General features: G+C 37.0%; 1 protein-coding gene across 2 annotated transcripts in view; it reads left to right on the top strand.

The window, feature by feature from the left end:
- Nucleotides 1-19,148, top strand: part of LOC114053477 (kinesin-like protein KIF6) — a 451,087-nt gene that overhangs the window by 191,946 nt on the left and 239,993 nt on the right. For both annotated transcript variants that reach the window (XM_027876576.1, XM_027876575.1), the window contains 2 exons: nucleotides 16,376-16,481; nucleotides 17,117-17,255. In XM_027876576.1, coding sequence (XP_027732377.1) covers nucleotides 16,376-16,481; nucleotides 17,117-17,255 — 245 coding nt within the window. The remainder of the gene's footprint in view (nucleotides 1-16,375; nucleotides 16,482-17,116; nucleotides 17,256-19,148) is intronic.

The raw sequence follows: 19,148 nt of genomic DNA, 5'->3' as shown, positions 1-19,148 counted from the left end.
ATACACTAAGAAGCATAGAAACAGCTCCTAATTATTCATAGTAGCCACTCCCTTGGGCCAAATGGGCAATTTTCCCAAAGCCCTTTCATTCTTCCTCATTATCAGCCAAAAATGCAAAAATTCTTTGGGGCTGTTTTGCTCTGATATCACTTCACAGAAAAAAAAATGTTTTCATTTGGCTTCAGTTGAATATGTCATACAGTTAGGAACTTGAGAGTTGGTAAAAACCCATCAGATCCACCAATGCCTAATTTTATAAACACAGGAAATAATTGTGTCCTATTGTGTTTTCCATTAGACCCTTGCTTGCCCTAGTCGTCTAGTCTATGGCTTCCTTAGGCCTCTTACAAATTGTCTAAGTCTTTTTCTATTTCCAGGCAGGCACTTATCCTGTGATAGGGCTGTTAATTGGTCATAGATCATAGTTAGAGAGTTGAGTAGTCATCTGGTCTAACCTGTTCATTTTACAAATGAGGACACTGAAGCTGAAAGACGTTAAGTGACTTGACTGAAAACTTACAGGTAGTAAGCATCAGAGGTGGCACTGGAACCCAATTCTTCTGACTCCAGAGCCAGAGCTCTTTCAATAGTACTTTGCATTGTTTAAAAAAGAATCACGTTCCCTCATAGTGTTAGGAAAGCAAAAGTTTTATTAAATTTCTTTTTAAAGAATTTGAGTTTAATACTTTTTTAAAAGAAATACTCTTCATGTGCAATTTTTTTTTAAATGATTACTTTTCCAAAAATAGTCAAGCCCCAAGCATGAATTCTTAAAACTCAAAGACTTAGAATGCTAAAGCTGGAGGAGACCTTAGAGATCACTGGGCACAATTCTTCATTTAACAGATGAGGAAACATAAATCCATAAAGGGGAAGTGACTTGTAAAGCTAACTTTTTATTACAAACTATATTTTTACATGGGGAAACTGAAATTCATAAATTCTAGGCTGAAAGTTTCTTCTTGCTGATTTCTCAGGAATTTTTACCACTTAAAGAAGCAGTATGTTGTAATGATCAGAGAATTAGCTTTGTTATCACAGACACCTGGATTTAAGTTCTGATTCTAACACATCTCAGCGGTATGACCCAGGACAAGTCACTTAACCTTTGAGTGCCCAAGACATTTTCTCTTAAGACTAACCATTTTAGAGAAGGTACAACAAAGGTATCTACCTGCATTAGTACAGGGAATTTATCATACTAATAAAGTCACAGGTTCATTCCTCATTCATTACATTCAACACTGGTAGCTTCAACATTAATAAATTGAACATGTAACATATTACTGGGACAATATTTGGATGCTGGGAATAATTTTGCCCCACTTTTTACCCTATCATCAAATATCCAGCCCAGCCTAACCTTCTTAACAGGTATAAATATGTACTACTTTGGCTGATCCTATAACTAAAATGACTGCAAGTTCTCATACATTCAACTGCCTAAGTATCAGGGATTTTTACAAACTTTTATAATTTTCATCTATTTCTGCTTATAAAAAAAAATGATGAAATAGCCACATGTTGTTTTTTTCTTTAAAAGAAAAAAATTTGGACATCATTTTCTAAAATATTTCCTAAAGAATGAAGTTAATTTCAATAATCTGTTACATTCTTAATAATGTCTTCTTTTATCCTCTTTAAATCTCTCTTACTATATAGGAAATAAGTTGAGCCAAAAAAACCCACTCTCTCTTTAAATACCTTAGTAGCAAATATTGGAAAACCCTTACATATGTAGCTAATATTTCTCAAAAGACAGATCCAAATAGCCATAAAAGCTGTTGGCACAATTAATTACTCATTCCACCCCTCCATAACTGATTTGTTTCTTAAATATTCTACATTGACTCTCTCTGTAGTCCTAAATTCACATACTTTAATCACATTTGCCTGCCTGCCGCACTGTTACTAATGGCTGTCTTTATCATTGTAGGTTAAATATCCCAGAGATCATTAATAGTTAATGTTTCTCTCTCTCATTTTTCAAGAAATCAAATTTCTGAAATCATTCATGAGACTTAATTCATGACAGATGATTTTTTTCCATTCCAATATTAAGTGTTTTTAGTCCAGATATTTATTTTGAAGATATTAAAACCAAAACTAAAAGCATGGTACGCAGCTTGTGTTAATTATCCCTGATTATGTTATAGAAGCATTTGAGTTCTTAATATATAATGATCTAAAGTAACTTAAAAGATCTGTCAATTTCAGAGCACTTCCTATAATTTAATGATTATTTTTATTCTACTTGAGTTTGCATTCAGAGCCCTGATAGACCAAGTGAATGATTATGTAAACCAACCTAATGTGAAAAAGATGAGACCTAAGTGGGAATACCTTTTATTGGATTAGCAATTTAGCATCTCACATGAGAGTTTTGGCCATGAAAATCTTTCATCACAAATTCAAACACTTAGTTCTAAGTTAGAAAGTCTGAGTGTGACAGCATGAACATACTTTTCCTTCTCCTAGTTGCTTAATGTTTTCCCAATGTTTGTGGCCTCTGCCCTGTGGGATTTTGTAGGCTGCATGGAATTCTTCCCAAAGAAAGAATGATCTCTCTCATTGCTACTAGGAATGTTTCTCTCTTATTTTTCCCAATAACCTTTTCACTGAAAAACTTTATATGTGTGCTGTATGTAACTCATGAAGATTTTTAAGGCATCCAGAAGCAAATGTTTGTTCTAATTACAGTTTTATATGGCAGGTGAACTCATATAGAGGAAACCCAGGGTGGAAAGATTTACACTTATGGAATTAAAATATTATGGAACCAATAAGTTTAATAAGGCCCTGTCCCTGATGAACACTAAACCATTCTCCAGAGTAAAGAATTTACAAAGGATGATAAACAAATACATTACTAACCACTAGCAACCATAATTAAGGCTGTCAAATTTAAATTTAAAAAAAAAACATTTAGGAGAGAGAACCAAATTAAAATGGAGCAGTTGACTTTAGGATTAAGATAGAACTACAGTACAGACTAAATGTAAATGACTGGACGACACATATAGCATAGCTCCCTCTTAAATCTACTCTCAGTTTCAATTATGACATTATTTTTGTCTGCAGAATGAAGAGTTTGGACTTAATGACCTAGAAGGTTACTTCCAGCTCTAAGAAGTGATGAATCTATTATAATTTTTCATAATTATTAATATATTATTTAATTTGTTCTTATAAATATTTGAGCATTTGAAAGGCTGTCCTGTGGAAGAGGGATTCAACTAGTTTTGTTAGATCCAAGAAGGCAGAATTAGGAGTAAGGAGTACAAGTGGCAAAGAAACAAATTTAGTTTTGATGCCAACAAAACCTTCCTAACAAGGAGAGCTGTCCAAAAGTAGAACCAGCTGCCTTGGGTGGTGTATAGGTTCCCTTTCCTTGCAGGTGTTCAAGTAAAAGCTTGGTGACCACTTGTCAGGCATGGCAGATGTGGTCTGAGGTCCCATCACTTCCTGGAGATCTCCAAGTCATATCCCACCTTTCCTCCTTTAGTTCTGTGAATAGGAATCAAATCAGTGGTGCCATTCCTAAGAAGGACATACCAATCAACTTGATAAATGACTCAGATTACTCTTAACTTTTCCATCAAAACTCTTCTCCCTGGACATTACTCCCCTGTATGAGTTATCTTCCGCCATTGAATGTAAGCTTTTTGAGAGCAGGGACTGTCTTGCTTCCCTATATTTCTATCTCTAGCACTTATCAGCATCTAGCACATTGTAAGCTCTTAACAAATGATTTTTCAATCATTCACTCATTGATGACTTGGTTTAGGCTTCTGAAGGCAGTGGGAACTTCTTGAGCAGAGGAATGACATGATCCTTCATGTTCAAGTACATCTATCAATATGGCAGCCATGTGGAACAGGGACTGCAAAAGGTAGAGGTTTAGTATAGGGAGACAAATTGGGAGAGTCTTGTAGTAGTCCAAATGAGTGGTGTTTGAGGGCCTGGGCCATGGTTGTCATGTTGTGAGCAGAGAGAAGGGGACAGCTGGGAGTGATGTTGAGGAGGTGGAATTGACAAGACTCTGGAACTGATTAGATAAGAGGGGAGAAGGAGTAGAGGAAAGTGAAAAATCAGAGACCTGCTTTGATGACAAGCTTGTGTTCCCTTTCCCAAACTGCTCATCTCTTTTCCTGTTTCTGTCTAGATGGTCTCTAATGAAAATGTCACTTCCATTTTTTCCTCTACTGATCTTCATCCAGATGAAGATCACTCCCTGATTCCTAGATGTTTTCCCCTATTATATTTTCTTAATACACAATATTACCCTCTCCTCCTTGCCTCATTTTCTCTTTTTACTTTTTTAAACCTATTCTGTGTCTTTTAAACTATCCTATACCTTTCAAGTTCATGAATTCCATCCCACTCTGATATTTATGTCATCTCTTTCTTGTATTAAGATCTCATTTAACCCTGCTTGTTCCCTGTAATTTGTATATTTGTATATGGACATGGGAAGCCATTGTTTTTACTATTAGTTCCTTCCTTGGATTTTGTCTCCTATAAATTTGGGGGTACCTTTATTGCAGTTTTTATATTATAACTAACCTCTTTCAGAATACACATAGGTCGGCTTTCTTCCCCCTGTTTTCCCTTTTAAAGTCCTTTTAAGTAGATATACAAGATACACAAGTCTCTAAACAAATGCTTTCTTACCTAGCCATATTAGGTGTGCTCCTTCCTTATCCAGGGGCTGGAAATTCCTGTTCTTATGCTGTGGTTGAAATCTCATTCTGAGACACAATCTTCTTAACCAGCTGTTCACTTCCCAAATTGGCTTTTTCTTCTGAAACCCTTCCCTTTGATCTGAAGCAGTGATGAAAACACTCTCTGTCCTCTTAAGATCTCCAATTTCTTCCTAAGACAATGAGGGCATAATAATATTGCCAAAAGTGACAAGGGAAAAGTAGTAATCTCTCTTATCTTTCATACCTTCTTGTTCTCTGCTATCCTGAAAGCTACCCTATTCAGGCTGTGCCCCACCGTGATCTGTTTCTAATAAATTATTTTCTCATCATGAATTTACATTTGTGTAAGTTATCCACATTTACATAAAACATACATAAGTTCTGTCTAAAACTAAAAAGCAGTTCACAAAATATACATGTAATTAGGAATTATTCATCAAAATATATTGGATGATTTGATTTTTAACCTCATTTTTATCAGCTAATTTTTTAAATTGCATACTTGTTGATTAAAGTTATTATTTCTGGGCCACTAGGCATGTGCCTAAATATATTTATCAGTACTGAGATATATCCTATATATTCTAAGAAAACTAAAAAGATGAGAACCTAGATTTTTAAATTTCTCATTTGTCTCTTCATAATAGAGCTTCTTCATGGTATAAAAGGCTCTACCATAAAAATTATTTATATATTTTTAATCTTCTATATTCCATCAAATATAATTTCATTTTTAAAACATTGAATTAAGAGATTATGCAGATTGTTAAAATGAGGGAAGATAAACCTAACTGCATTTAAAAAAATAAGACAGTTTTGCCTAAGAAAGGTAGTCAATATGTACAATTAATCTAGATTTTTATATGAATTTTTCAGATTGTCTATTAATCCCTAAATCATCAAGTGATTGTACATATCTGTTATGAGCTCCATGTGTGGTTATGCCTTCTTGGAAGTAAAAGAAATCTACATAACTAAAATTTATATTAAAGGAATGTACATGTGAATTTCTTCTGTATCACTGGAAAGATAAACATTATAGTCTTTTCTGTTTTTAGGAGTTCATTCCAAGTGGAGTACTTGATATTGAATTTTTCATTCCTTTTTGCATTAGGAACCACTAGTGCCTGTCACTTATTGCAGAAGCCAGAAAAGTAAGAGGGGGAGGAGTGTGCAATATATATGATACCAACAGACCACGGAATTGTTGAAACCTTCTAAATAACCACTTTAAAGCAAATTGAGAACAAAGTTTTCACCAAAACCTAAAAATAACAATGACAAAACAAACAGGCAACTAATCACCCTGAGAAATGTTTATATAGCTTCCTTGGGTCATAACCTGAGTTATTGTAATCTTAGACTTCAATTTTTCCCCATTATGGAAAGTGTAGAGTACAGGAATAGGAATAGTGACTGGACCTTTGTTATCTTTTGTATAGGGATCTCCAGACAGAAGAAGTTAAGTGATTTGTCTGTGTCACACTGTCAGTATGTTCTAGACAGGATCTGAGACTCCAACTGGTCTTGGCTTCAAGGTTTAGCACTCAGTCCACCATGTATTGTCCCAGTGATGTTTGTTTTAAAAAATGAATACACCATAAAATAAATCTAAATATGTAGGCAGGGACAAAATAAGGACTACTGGAACCCCTGAGAGACTTTTTGAGAAAACATTTTTTTTTTAAATGGCTAACAGGAAACTGATTTTATTATCTTGTTTAATTGTGTTGTTTAAGTACTTGAAAAGTCAGTCAAGGAAGAAAATATCTGCCATGGAAACACCAAATTTATTGACTAAATATCATGATAAATATATTGATAATGTTATAAAAAGGAAGAACTTTACTTTTTCTGTCGTGTAGCAATAAGACTAGAAATAGAAATCAAAGAAATAAACATAAAGCAACAAAAATAAATAAAATTATCACTTTTTTAGATTGGATGATGATTTACTTAGAAAACCCTAAAGATTCAACTAAAATAAATTGAAATAACAAACAAAAATAACAAAGTTGTAAGATACAAAATAAATCTCTGAAAATCATCAGGATTCCTGCATGTTACCAACAAAACCCAATAGGAATAGCTGGAAAGAGGTATTCCATTCAAAATAACCATAGAAAATATAAATATTTTAGCGTCTACCACAACCCATCCCAAAGCCATATGAATCCAACTACAAAACTCTCTTTGCAGGAATACAGTAATTGGAGAAATATTAATTGTTTATGGATAAGTTATGCCAATGTAGTAAAAATGACACTTCAATTAATTTATTCAATGCTATACAACCAAACTGCCAACGAAATATTTTTATAGAGCTAGAAAAATATAATAATGAAAGAAACATGGAGGAACAGAAGGTCAAAAATCTTAAGGATAATAATGGAGAAAAATGTGGCAAGGAAGGGTATCTACCAATTCATACAAGATCTCAAAGCAATACCACAAAGTACTACAAAGCAATAATCATTCAAACAATTTGGCACTGGTTTAAAAAAATAGGCTGATTATCATAACAAATTAGGCACAAAACCTATAAAAGCCAACACTGTAGCATAGTGTTCCATGAACCGAAAGACTCCAGTTACTTAAGTAAGGATTTGCTATCTGACAAACTCTTGGGAACACTGAAAAGCAATTTGGCAGAAATTAGATTTAGACATACATTTCATATTAGGTCCCTATTATTTCCATTGTCCTACAACCAATTACCATATTTTACATAATTATGCTTCAAATAGTGTAAATTTGAATATATGTGACCACATATGGGATTCATTATTGGCACATTGATACCTAGCTATATATAGCCAGGTTGGTTAAAGAACTGAAGAGGAAGCTCACCTCCTGCCAGAAATATGATAAACTTAATGTGGAATGAAACATAAATTTTTAGACATTGCCATTATGGGAATTTGTTTTGCTACACTATTCTCTTTGTTATGACTTTTTAAAAAATTGTTCAGTTTAGGGTGGAGCGATAAGAAGGAAAGATAATAATTTTTTTTAAGTAAAATTAATTTTTAGAAAAATCTTGCCCTTTGGTAAAGGGGATTATAAATTATAGAAACATCATTTAACACCACTCCTTTTTTTTCCAAGGAGGGGTGTCACATGTAGTTTTCATATTACTTAACTTGTCAGAATAATGGTCATAGCAGCAGCAGCTGCTATATTTATGGTTCCTTAGGATTTATAAGTCTTTTACTCACAGCAACCCTATGAGGTAGGTAATCTAAGTATTACCATTCCCATTTTACAAATGAAGAAACTAAGGCTCAAAGGGATCAAATGAATTGCCCAAAGTGACATATAAGAATAAACACCAACTTTTCTGACTGCAAGTCTAATGCTTTTCCCTATACCATTACCTCAAAAAGTTAAATGTTCTGGCCAACAGCTGAACCTGAATCACTCACTCTGAAAATGAAAATACTACCAGTGGACCACTAACTAATTTATGTGTATATAGTCTTCATATACAGGGAAACATGTTCCTTATCTCACTTTGAGGCATTTTAGATTTAGAAGGAGCCTAAAAATGACCCAGTCTGCAACCTTCAACTAAATAGTTATCCCCAATTTACAAAGTAGAAATTGAGGCTCAAAGAAATCAATAACTTTTCCAAGAAGATCACCTAGCTAGTCCACAATTACTAGTATTTGTTGTTATCATCTAATTTTCTAATCACACCTGTTATAATTTGATGACCTTGTTGATATTATGACTATTATCCTTCATCCCTTAGTATTTAATTCTCATACTCTTTGTGTTTAATAGTCATAGGTCTTCCTTGCCAGTTCTTCCCTTGTTCCGATTAAAGCACTATGGAATTCAGAGCTCTGCCTGTACTACTATACAGTGAGTGTATTTAGTTCTGAAGTTTGTTCATCTGTTCCCATTAGATACCTAGATTAACAGGATGTTCCCCAAAACATTTTGTCCTTTCTTTATCAAATGGGCTCCATTCCTTCTTACAGTCCACGCTCTGGTCAAGGAATTCAAAACATCTTCATCAACACTTTTTGAAGAGAGATGTTCATTTCAGGAATCAATTTAGGATCAGTCTATTTCTTTAGCTTGTCAGGATATGGGTTGAGGATGTGAGAGCCTAGATCTTGTATCACTACTGGAAATTCCTTTGTATCTGCTCTGCAACACAACACTGTCATTGGTATCCAGAGGACCAAGAAGTAAGAAGCACTGTGGTAGAATGGAAAGAGCACTAGACTTTTAGAACCCTAACCTTTTAGAACCCCAGTTTTTCATCTGTAAGATCAAGAAAATATATTATTTCTAAGGTCCTTATAGCTCCATAAGTCTAAGATTGGCTTTCTGAGCCTATGAGGTCCCATTAAGCTATTTGTAACATTTACTTGGTGACACAGTGGATAGATCATTGAGCCTGGAGTCATGAAGACCTAAGTTCAAATCTGGACTCAGATATATGCTAGCTATATGACCCTAGACAGGTCATTTAACCTGTTTCCTTATCTATAAAATAGGGATAGCACCTACTTCACAAGGTTGTTGTGAAAATCAAATGAAATAACATTTATAAAAAGCGCTTATTATATACCTAGCACATTAGTACTATATAAATGCTTCTTCCTTCCTTTCCTCTCTTCTTGAATAGCAGTATCCCTGAAATGTGGTACCCGACTTGCAAACAGAAAGAAAAAGGATAGAGCCTCTTATCTGCTAATCAGTTGCAAGAACTTTTTAAGAAAAAAAAACTTCCTTAAAATGAGATCTTGTTCTTTTTGGCCTACACGATTTCAAGCACTCTTTTGCATCAAAGAAAGATTCTTTCTCCCCATCTTCCAGAATATGACTTTTTCCTAACCTTTCAGCCCCACAGATGGACAATGACCTTGTTATCCCATCAGGTGTTGCTGACCTTAATGCCCCACTGATAGTCCATCTTTCACCGTTCTTCCTGTTGATAGAGTGAGTATACCTTCCTGTACTTCTTATTTTTAGAGTGGAATCATAAGCCAGCCTTTTTCTCCCCCCTCCAAGCACTGGTTTCCCTCTTCATTCTGTGAATACTTCTTGTGCATCTTGCCAGTGAAGTTTCCAACCCCTCAAACAGGGCTGAGTGGTTTTCTGGGTTCCAGCCACCCATTGTCAGTGTACTTACTCCTCTAAGTTATTTGTGTATATAACTAAGATGAAATCCAGCACCAATTCCTTAAGGGATTCATTGTTTATACTTCTTCATCTAAAGATATCTCTATTTATCTCTATGCTTTGTTTCCTATCAGAAACTCTAGTAACTCAGTTTTTTTTTTAATTTCAATAACCTTTGGTTTAGAACATTTTCAAAGGGGGTCTGAATAAATTATCATTTTCTTCCCTCCCCTTACCCCTTCCTCTGATTCTCCCTTTTCTATTTATTTGCTTCTCAAAAAACAGAGGTTATGGAGGTATGATTTTCCTTTATAGAAACTATGTTGCCCAAACTCTTAAAAAAATCTATGACTAACAAGGTTACTAAACAAATTTAGTAAGCTAGCTCTGCCCTTTCTACCCACTCTATTAGAGCTAAATTCCTACTGGCTAATACTGGAAGTGTAAACTATACACAGAGACTCATTTTTCTTTGCCTGGGGCTAAGTGAAGGAGGAAGTGATCTGGAAAGGGAGTACAGAGACATAAGGAAATATGAATAGGCCCAATACTGATGTTATAACTAGACCTAAAATGTTGCAGTTCTGTAGAATTTTTAAACTGATCTATGATTTTGATACCAGCAACTTTCAATCTGAGGGAGATGGTACTACGTCAAGTTCAGCAATACCACAGAAATTTCCCACACATATCAAAAATAATTGAATGATACATATCAATCAATGTTTTCCTCTAGAATTTAAACGTAGTTTTTTTTTTCCCTTTTTTTTCCCCCTCTTGGTCTTTAAAAAGAATAAACAAGCATGGTTTTTGTCCTCATTTGTCCTTTGAGGAATTATCTTCAATAAGCATTGTGTAGTATTTGAAGGGTTAGAAGGAGCTGGAAGGCGTCTAAGGAAGTGGTGTCTGTGACAAAGACCTGAACCCAGGAGCCTTGAAGGGATTGAGAAGTCTAGGGTCTACAGCTCACTCCAGCTGTTGGAATGCATTTGGTGCATTTAGTTTTTCAAACATTTTGATGATTAGACCAGCTTCTTATTTGATAAGGAAAAACAAAAATCTAATGTAAGAAGGAAAAGATGTATTATGTGTGTGTCCAGTGAGGCTGTGGGTCTCATGAGCAGAGAAGAGACCTGGCAGCCAGGAGGCCTTGTCTTTCCCATTTGATCATTTAACGGGAGAATAAAACTCCAAGAAGAGACTAGCAACCCAGACCCTTGCCTCTTTCTCCCAGAAATTGTCAAGCCCTTAAATTACATCTTCTTTATCCTTTTCATACCAATTAGTAGAAAAAAAAGAAGGAATTATGTCAAGAACTTCTGTTCTATCTGAGGTTGAACAGTTTGTCCATAGTCACTTAGCTAATCAGCAGGCTCATATCTTGCAATGTTTTCTTATGAAATGGGGTTCTATTTCACTCTTCCTTCAGGAAGTGCTTCCTTACATAAGCAGTGACTGTAACTTATAGGAAAGGTAACTGCCTTAAGAAGTAGCAAAAAGGATGAATTGGTTAGTTGCTGCTTCTAGCCTAATGTTAATTGGTCAGAGAGTTAACTTGGGATAGCTGGCCACAGAATCTACTTTCATTCTAGTGAGTGTGTGAACGTGAGAACTCCTGGTGAAGGGCCCACCCTAGATAATCTCCAGGGCCCTTTCCAACTCTACAGCATATGGCCTATTATCCCCGAAGAGCCACCTTCCTAGGTAGGCAATGGATTCCATTCCCAGAGTACTTAAGTACAGTACCCTCCTTTTCAGCCCAGGAGGTGTACCACCTTCTAGACTCCTGAATCCACACACAATATTCCCCCACTCAGTAATTCAAAGGCTAGACAAGGGCTGAATATGAGCAGTGCCTCTCCTATTCCCATGTCACCAAGCTGCATTAGCCTCAGAGATAGAACTGTCCCCTCAGGCTGTCTTTGAAAGGTCTATGCCTGAGTTCCTTACTGAGGAGATCTAAATATCAACTCCCCCAACCTGCATCTCATGGATTAGACAACAGTAGGTCCCTGCCCAAGCACAACTTTATGGTTATTTTTTGGGGCCTTCTAGCTCAGAGTGAACATACATAGTAACAGTTTCTCTTTTGGCCAGCAACCCTGTGGGTCTTCCCCTCCCAGTTTGATTTTTTTATTATTATTAAAAGGGCCATCCTTTGACTCACTTCTTAAAGAGGCCAATTCACTGAATGGGCATTGCCTCACTCGAAGTGAGAACTTGAAAAGACCTTAGCTTAAAAAGGCTGGGGTCTCACTTTGCATCCTGGGCCATCTCCAGTCGTCCTGATGAATATCTGGCCCCTGGACTCAGATGGCTGTGGAAGAAAAAGTAAGGCTGGTGACTTTGCACAGCCCTCCCTCACTCAAATCAAAGTCAATTGCAAGTCATGCCATCATCTCCCTAATGTCATGGTCCTCTTCAAGAATGAAGGATGGGAGCGTGGAGCCAAGGTGGCGGAGGGAAAGCAGTGACTGTCTTGAGCTCTCTCCCAAAGCCCTCCAAATACCTAAAAAAAATGACTCTAAACAAATTCTAAAGCAGCAGAACCCACAAAAAGAGAGAGTGAAACAAATTTCCAGCCTAAGACAACCTGGATGGCTGATCGGGAAGGTATATCACACCGGATGGAGAGAGGAGCACAGTTCGGCATGAGCGCGCAGGCCACAGAGACCCTGGAGCAGGCCTCAGAGGACTGAATCGCAGGCAGCTGTGGCGGTTTCCAGACTTCTCAACCGCTGAACACCAAAGACAATTTAGAAGGTCAGTGGGAAAAGTCTGTGACTATGGTGAGAGAGGAGTTAGGTCTCAGACACATGTCTTGAGCGCGGCCTGGGGCCACGGCTTTTTCCTGAGCTTCTGGCCTACAGACTGAGGGGAAATCAAGTGGTTGATCAGAGGGGGTTTGCAGGGATCTCTTTGCCAGTGCTGACGCAGGAATCTCTTGCTTTACCGGCGCTTGGATCTGGGTCACAGTTCTCAGGGGCGGTCCTGGGGCGAGGAGGAGCGCTGGTGTAGTGGAGCTTGTTGTGGTGGTGGAGAGGAAACACCCCGCCCCTTATCATAGCACCTTGGAAGAACTGAAAATTTACAGGTCCCTAGAAGTACCTCTGAAAACAGCTGTACAAACCCCCTAAACTTGGGACAGTACACTCTTCACATTGAAAGCAGACTTGTATCTTAACAAAGAGTTTAAAACTCAAGTAATTGGCCAGGATCATGAGTAAGCAGCACAAAAAGACTCAGACTATATTATCTTACTTTGGTGACAAAGAAGATCAAAACATACAACCAGAAGAAGACAACAAAGCCAAAGTTCCTACATCCAAAGCCTCCAAGAAAAATATGAATCAGTCCAAAGCCTTGGAAAAGCTCAAAAGGGATTTTGAGAAGCAAGTAAGAGAAGTAGAGGAAAAACTGAGAGTGATACAAGAAAATCATGAAAAACAAGTCAACAGCTTGCTAAAGGAGACCCAAAAAAAATACTGAAGAAAATAACATCTTAAAAAATAGCCTAAGCCAAATGGCAAAAGAAGTCCAAAAAGTCAATGAGGAGAAGAATGCCCTAAAAGGCAAAATTGGCCAAATGGAAAAGGAAGTCCAAAAGATTACTGAAGAAAATACTTCCTTAGAAATTAGAATAGAGCAATTGGAAGCTAGTGACTTTATGAGAAATCAAGACACTGTAAAACAAATCCAAAAGAATGAAAAATTAGAAAACAATGTGAAATATCTCATTGGAAAAACAACTGACCTTGAAAATAGATCCAGGAGAGAGAATTTAAAAATTATTGGACTATCTGAAAGCCATGATCAAAAAAAGAGCCTAGACATCATCTTTCAAGAAATTATCAAGGAAAACTGTTCTGGTATTTCAGAACCAGAGGGCAAAATAGAAATTAAAAGAATCCACCGATCACTGCCTGAAAGAGATCCCCAAAGGAAAACTCCTAAGAACATTGTAGCCAAATTCCAGAGTTCCCAGGTCAAGGAGAAAATATTACAAGCAGCCAGAAAGAAACAATTCAAGTATTGTGGAAACACAATCAGAATAACACAAGATTTAGCAGCTTCTGCATTGAGGGACTGCCAGGCATGGAATATAATATTCCAGAGAGCAAAAGAGATAGGATTGCAACCAAGAATCACCTACCCAGGAAAACTGAGTATAATCCTTCAGGGGGAAAAATGGTCATTCAGTGAAATAGAGGACTTTCAAGCATTCTTGATGAAAAGACCAGAGTTGAATAGAAAATTTGACTTTCAAATACAAGTGGAACATGAATAGGTAAACAGGAAAGAGAAAATCATAAGGGACTTATTAAGGTTTAACTGTCTACATTCCTGCATGGAAAGATGATATTTGTAACTCATGAGACCTTTGTCAGTATTAGGGTAGTTGGAGGGGAAAAAAATTTTATGTACGTATATATCGATATAGATAGATAGATAGAGGGCAAAAGGTGAGTTGAAAATGAAGGGGTCATATCTGGAGAATAAAATTAAGGGGTGAGAGAGGAATATACTAGGAGAAGGAGAAAGGGAGAGGTAGAACGGGGTAAATTATCCCACAAAAAAAAAACAGAAAAGAAAAGGCTCTTATAGTGGAGAGGAAAATTGGGGAGGGTGAGAGGGAATGAGTGAATCTTATTCTCATAGGATCTGACTTAAGGAGGGAATAACATACACACTCAATTGGGTGTGGAAATCTGTCTTACCCTAAGGGAAAATACAGAGGGAAGGGGACAAGAGAGTAGGGGAATGATAAAGAAGAGGGCAGATTGGGAAAGGGAGTAAACAGAAGCAAATACTTCTGAGGAGGGACAGGGTCAAAAGAAAGAATAGAATAAATGGGTGGGCAGGATAGGATTAAGAGAAATGGAGTTAGTTTTTCACAGCATGTCTACTATGGAAGTGTTTTGCATAACTGCACATATATAACCTATATTTAGTTGCTTGCCTTATCAATGAGGTGTGGGTCGGGAGGGAGGAAGGGAGAAAATTTGGAACCCAAAATTTTAAAAACACGTTTAAAAAAAATGTTTTCACATGCAACTGAGAAATAAGAAATACAGGAAATGGGGTACAGAAATCCATCCTGCTCTACAGGAAAATTGAAGGGGAAGGGGATGAGAGAAGGGGGTAGTGATAGAAGGGAAGGCAGATTAGAGGAAGGGGTATTTAGAATGCAGGCCATCTTAGGGTGGGGAGGAGCAAGATGGGGTGAAAATTTAGAACTCAAAATCTTGTGGAAGTAAATGTTGAAAACAAAAAAATAAATAAAAAATTTACCATAAAAAAAAAAAGAATGAAGGATAAACCACAACCACAACCCCCAACCTAAGATGAGGACAGCTTTGTTAGAAGGATTTGCTGTAGGTCTTACAGTATAGGTATATGTACAGTATAGGTAGGGGAATTTGAAAGTCTCTTCCAAGAAGACTTCCAGAGGTCAGATGGATGTCTTGTTAATTGGCACTTTCATCCCCCATTCTTAATAAACTCTGGCCAACAAATTTTGAATTTGCAAATTAAAAATTTAAAGGACTAATTTAGTTAATAGGCTCTGAAATTCTTAGCTTAAGGAGCATATTACAAGAGCACAGATTTAGACCAGAATAATATCCTTAAAATCATCTAGTCTAACTCTCTTGTACTCTAAGGGAAGAAACTGAGGCTCAAGAAGGCTGTGACCTGCTCAAAGTAGTGACAGAAAGTAGATAGTAGAGCTGGATTTTAACCCAGGTCCTCTCAAGGCCCTTCATGTGGCCTTGAGGCCGCAGGTTCCCCACCCGTGATCTAGATCTTATTAGACCATGGGTACTCAAGACAAAAGAAAGAGTGTAATAGCTAAAGAGTATGTAAGGGCCAAGTCAGGGATCCCCACACAGGAGAAGTAAATACAGGAACCTGCTGTGACCTAAGAATGGAGGCCAGGTTCCTGAGTGAGAAAATGTGGCAAAGAGCTACAAATGAAAAGCCAACTGTTAGGCAGGCACAGCCCCTCAAAAGATCAGTGCTATTATCTCCTCTAAAATTTCATATTGAACAGTCCTAGTTACCCTGTTAGGGTCATAGATAATAACTTTAGAGCTGAGCATCTAAGCCCAACCCTTTCATTTTACAGGAAATATTTTAGAGAAAGGTCACCAGAAGTTTTGTCTAACCCCTGTGATGAATGTTTTTCATGGACTCCCATCTCTAATTTTACATCAAAAGTTACATTACAGCAAAACTTGCTGGGAAATTTCCATTCAATAAAGCAAAGGGCTTTTACACTGTGATGTTTATGTGAATTAGAAATTAGAAGCCAATCTTTGCATCATGGTTGATAGATTTTATCTGTATAGGCAAGTGCTTTCTCTAATTATCTATAAGCAAGGGTTGATTAACTATGTAGGCCTCAAGGAGGGTGAAATTTCTTGTTTGTAATTTTTTTAAAAATTTGATAAAGTATTATTTAGTTTTGCTGTCAGAATTTCTAAAGTTCCTGGTATATGAGTTTTACTCAGAAATTGTCCTTTTTCAGACTGGAGGAACAAATTAGATCGTTTTTGGAAGATCAAGATCCAGAGAGTAGGCTAGAGGTGGGATCTGACATGCGTAAAATCCACCACTGCTTCCATTATTTAAAGGTAAGTATGAAAGGTGAATACTAGAAAACTCATTTTTGTCGTATTCAAACTTCAGCTAGTCTGAGCTCTGCACAGTGGACCCGCCTCTTACAGATGTAACAGAGAAGGACTTCTTAAAATCCCTGAACGAGATTCAAAATGTCCAAAGTGAAATCAGCTAAGCCAGACTGTTCTCAAGAGCCTCTCAGGAGTTCCCCGAAAAGTTATGTCTTTTTATCTAAAAAATATTCCCAGGCATTCTCAAATGTCATTCTTGTGCTGGACGTCTCCACTTTTCGTAAAGTGTACTTCCTTGTGTCTTCCAAGCTGTATCAGGAGAGCTGGGTCCTAAATTTCTCATTGGTTTTGATCCTGCCCTACCTGTAGCCCCCGTTCTGGCTGGTTTTCCTTATGGGGAGGCAAACTGTTTAGCCTAAAGTTCTGCCTTATCTGTATGTTTTATAAGCAAATAGAACACATTATCTCTGATCCTAATGTTTTATGCATAAAAGGCACTTCAGTCACATTTGTTCAGTTGACTTCATTGGTCCCTTCAAATCAATATGCTCTTCCTGTGAAGGAAGAAAATAACAGAGAAAGAAAGAAAAATGAGATAGAGAGAAGGCGTGCTGAGTTTTTATTTTTTCATCTTACAGAAATTGTTGAGTGAAAGAAAGATTCCTGAAAAAAGTGAACCCTCCCCTGAAATCAAAGACCAAGATGGAGAAGTGCCATTAAAGGAGGAAGAATTTAAAAAACTGAGAGATATCCTGAAGCAGCGAGACAACGAAATTAGTATCCTTTCTGAAATCCCAGGAAAGCCTCCCCTCCTTTGGAGGAGTGGGGTGGGGGAGAGTGCCTGGGTCTTCAAAGACTCTCTGCTCACGTGTTGTCCATCCTTGGAAGTTGGCCCCTCCCTGCTTCTCTTTCATATTGCCTCCTTTAGTTTGTGGCTAAAAACATCCTTCTGGCAAACAAAATACATGAAGAGTGGGAAAGTGTGATGCTGTATAAGAAGAGTTTATTACCTTATGAAGAAGAGAATTTCCTGGGACTGTTATTTTTAGCCTTTTGCAATGCTCCTGTAGAGACTCCTGTATGGTCTTCCGTTAGCTGAACACAAAGCTTGGGCTCTTTGCACCTCACTGTAATGTTTCAATTAAAACTGACATTGGTATTTTTAGAGAAAATTCAACCACCCTGTTTCACTCTCTCTGTTTTAGTGCCGAGCTATAACAACCGACTATAGGAAGGAAGGGCAGTTTTCTTTAGCTGGATGACAGAATTACAGGCTGACCACAGTGTTGCCATGGCCCTGAGTTTGTGGCTGGCGCGTGGGTGAAACTCAAAAGATGGCTGAAAAATGACCAACGGTATGTAGCTTAGGAGGAGCAGAGATTCATTCAGATGCAGCTTTTATTTAAAAACTAGATGAACTGCTTTGGGTTCTAGTTACAAATACTGGCAAATTGAGGAATTTGAAGTTAGTAAGTATGAATCTTCAAGAGAGAAGTCTCATTTTCTCTGGTGGCACTATGTGCCCAGGGTGCTAGAAATGATAAGAAAACCTCTGGACATTTATGCTCTAGGAAGAGTGGCTACTTTTAAAGGGGGCACTTTTGTGTTAATTGGACTATGGAATACCTCCAATGCCATTCCTTAATTTAGCTTTTATCCATTATAACAGACACCTTGTTATCTTTATATTTATTAGATACAATTACGCCACATCTTTACTATCTCTGTTAGTTCTGCATAAACAAAATCATGACTCTCTTTTGCTCCATGACCTTATACTATATTTATGTTGAGAATCACCTAAATCCTTCTAATTTCAACTGTTTTGCAAATATATAAAAACAATCTATATAAAGAAATCCAAAGATTAAGAAGAGGTAAAGAACAAATCAAGTACCAGTAAAGCCTATTATCTCATTAACTTCAGTTTCCATTTTAGACTGGTATGTATTTTAGCCGTTCTGGATTCCAAGGCCTGAGACAGCTGGTGCCTTTCTCAATTGATAATCACCATTATATCTCTTCTTGTCTACAAGCATTATTGTCACTTCTCTGTCTCTATCTCTCCCGCTTTCTCTCTGTCTATTTCTGTCTCTGTCTGTCTGTCTGTCTCTCCTTTATTTCTCCTGTTACATGAGACTGCCCCAAGGATAGTTCTGTTGTGGAACACACAGGGGTTGGCAAATAGTAGATGCTTAATAAATGTTTATTTAGTGCCTGACTGATCCGATTTCTGGCCCCAGTCTGAGCTCTGCTTCTTCTCCTATTATTTATGATCTCAGCCTGAGATCTTCTCCAGTTTTCTAATTACCCATTTGTATTTGATACTATTATTATATGTCGTAGGAGTGGGATAAGGCAGGACAAAGACAGGCCACTGCAAGTCTATGAAAAAACCATGGAAGATGGTGCTTTCTTATTTTAGACTGTCATTTACCAAGTGTCATTGTTCATAAAGTATCCTCAGAGCAAATGGCTCTGCCGAATGGAGTTCACATTTTCTAACACACAGTGATGTATGTGTAGAGAATAGCTAGTCAGCAAGTAAAGATAATTTGTTTTAGATAATTAATTATTAAGGTTATTTCAATTAAATTAAGAATTATTTCAATATTTATAATATGTATAGGTCATGTTAATTGTATTAAAGGTTAATGTGTTCTGTAAGTT

The sequence above is a fragment of the Vombatus ursinus genome, unplaced genomic scaffold, assembly GCF_900497805.2.
Source record: "Vombatus ursinus unplaced genomic scaffold, bare-nosed wombat genome assembly UNPS02014811.1, whole genome shotgun sequence".
Classification (NCBI taxonomy): domain Eukaryota; kingdom Metazoa; phylum Chordata; class Mammalia; order Diprotodontia; family Vombatidae; genus Vombatus; species Vombatus ursinus.
Note: the sequence above shows the minus strand (reverse complement) of the source record. Positions and strands in the feature narration are given on the sequence as shown.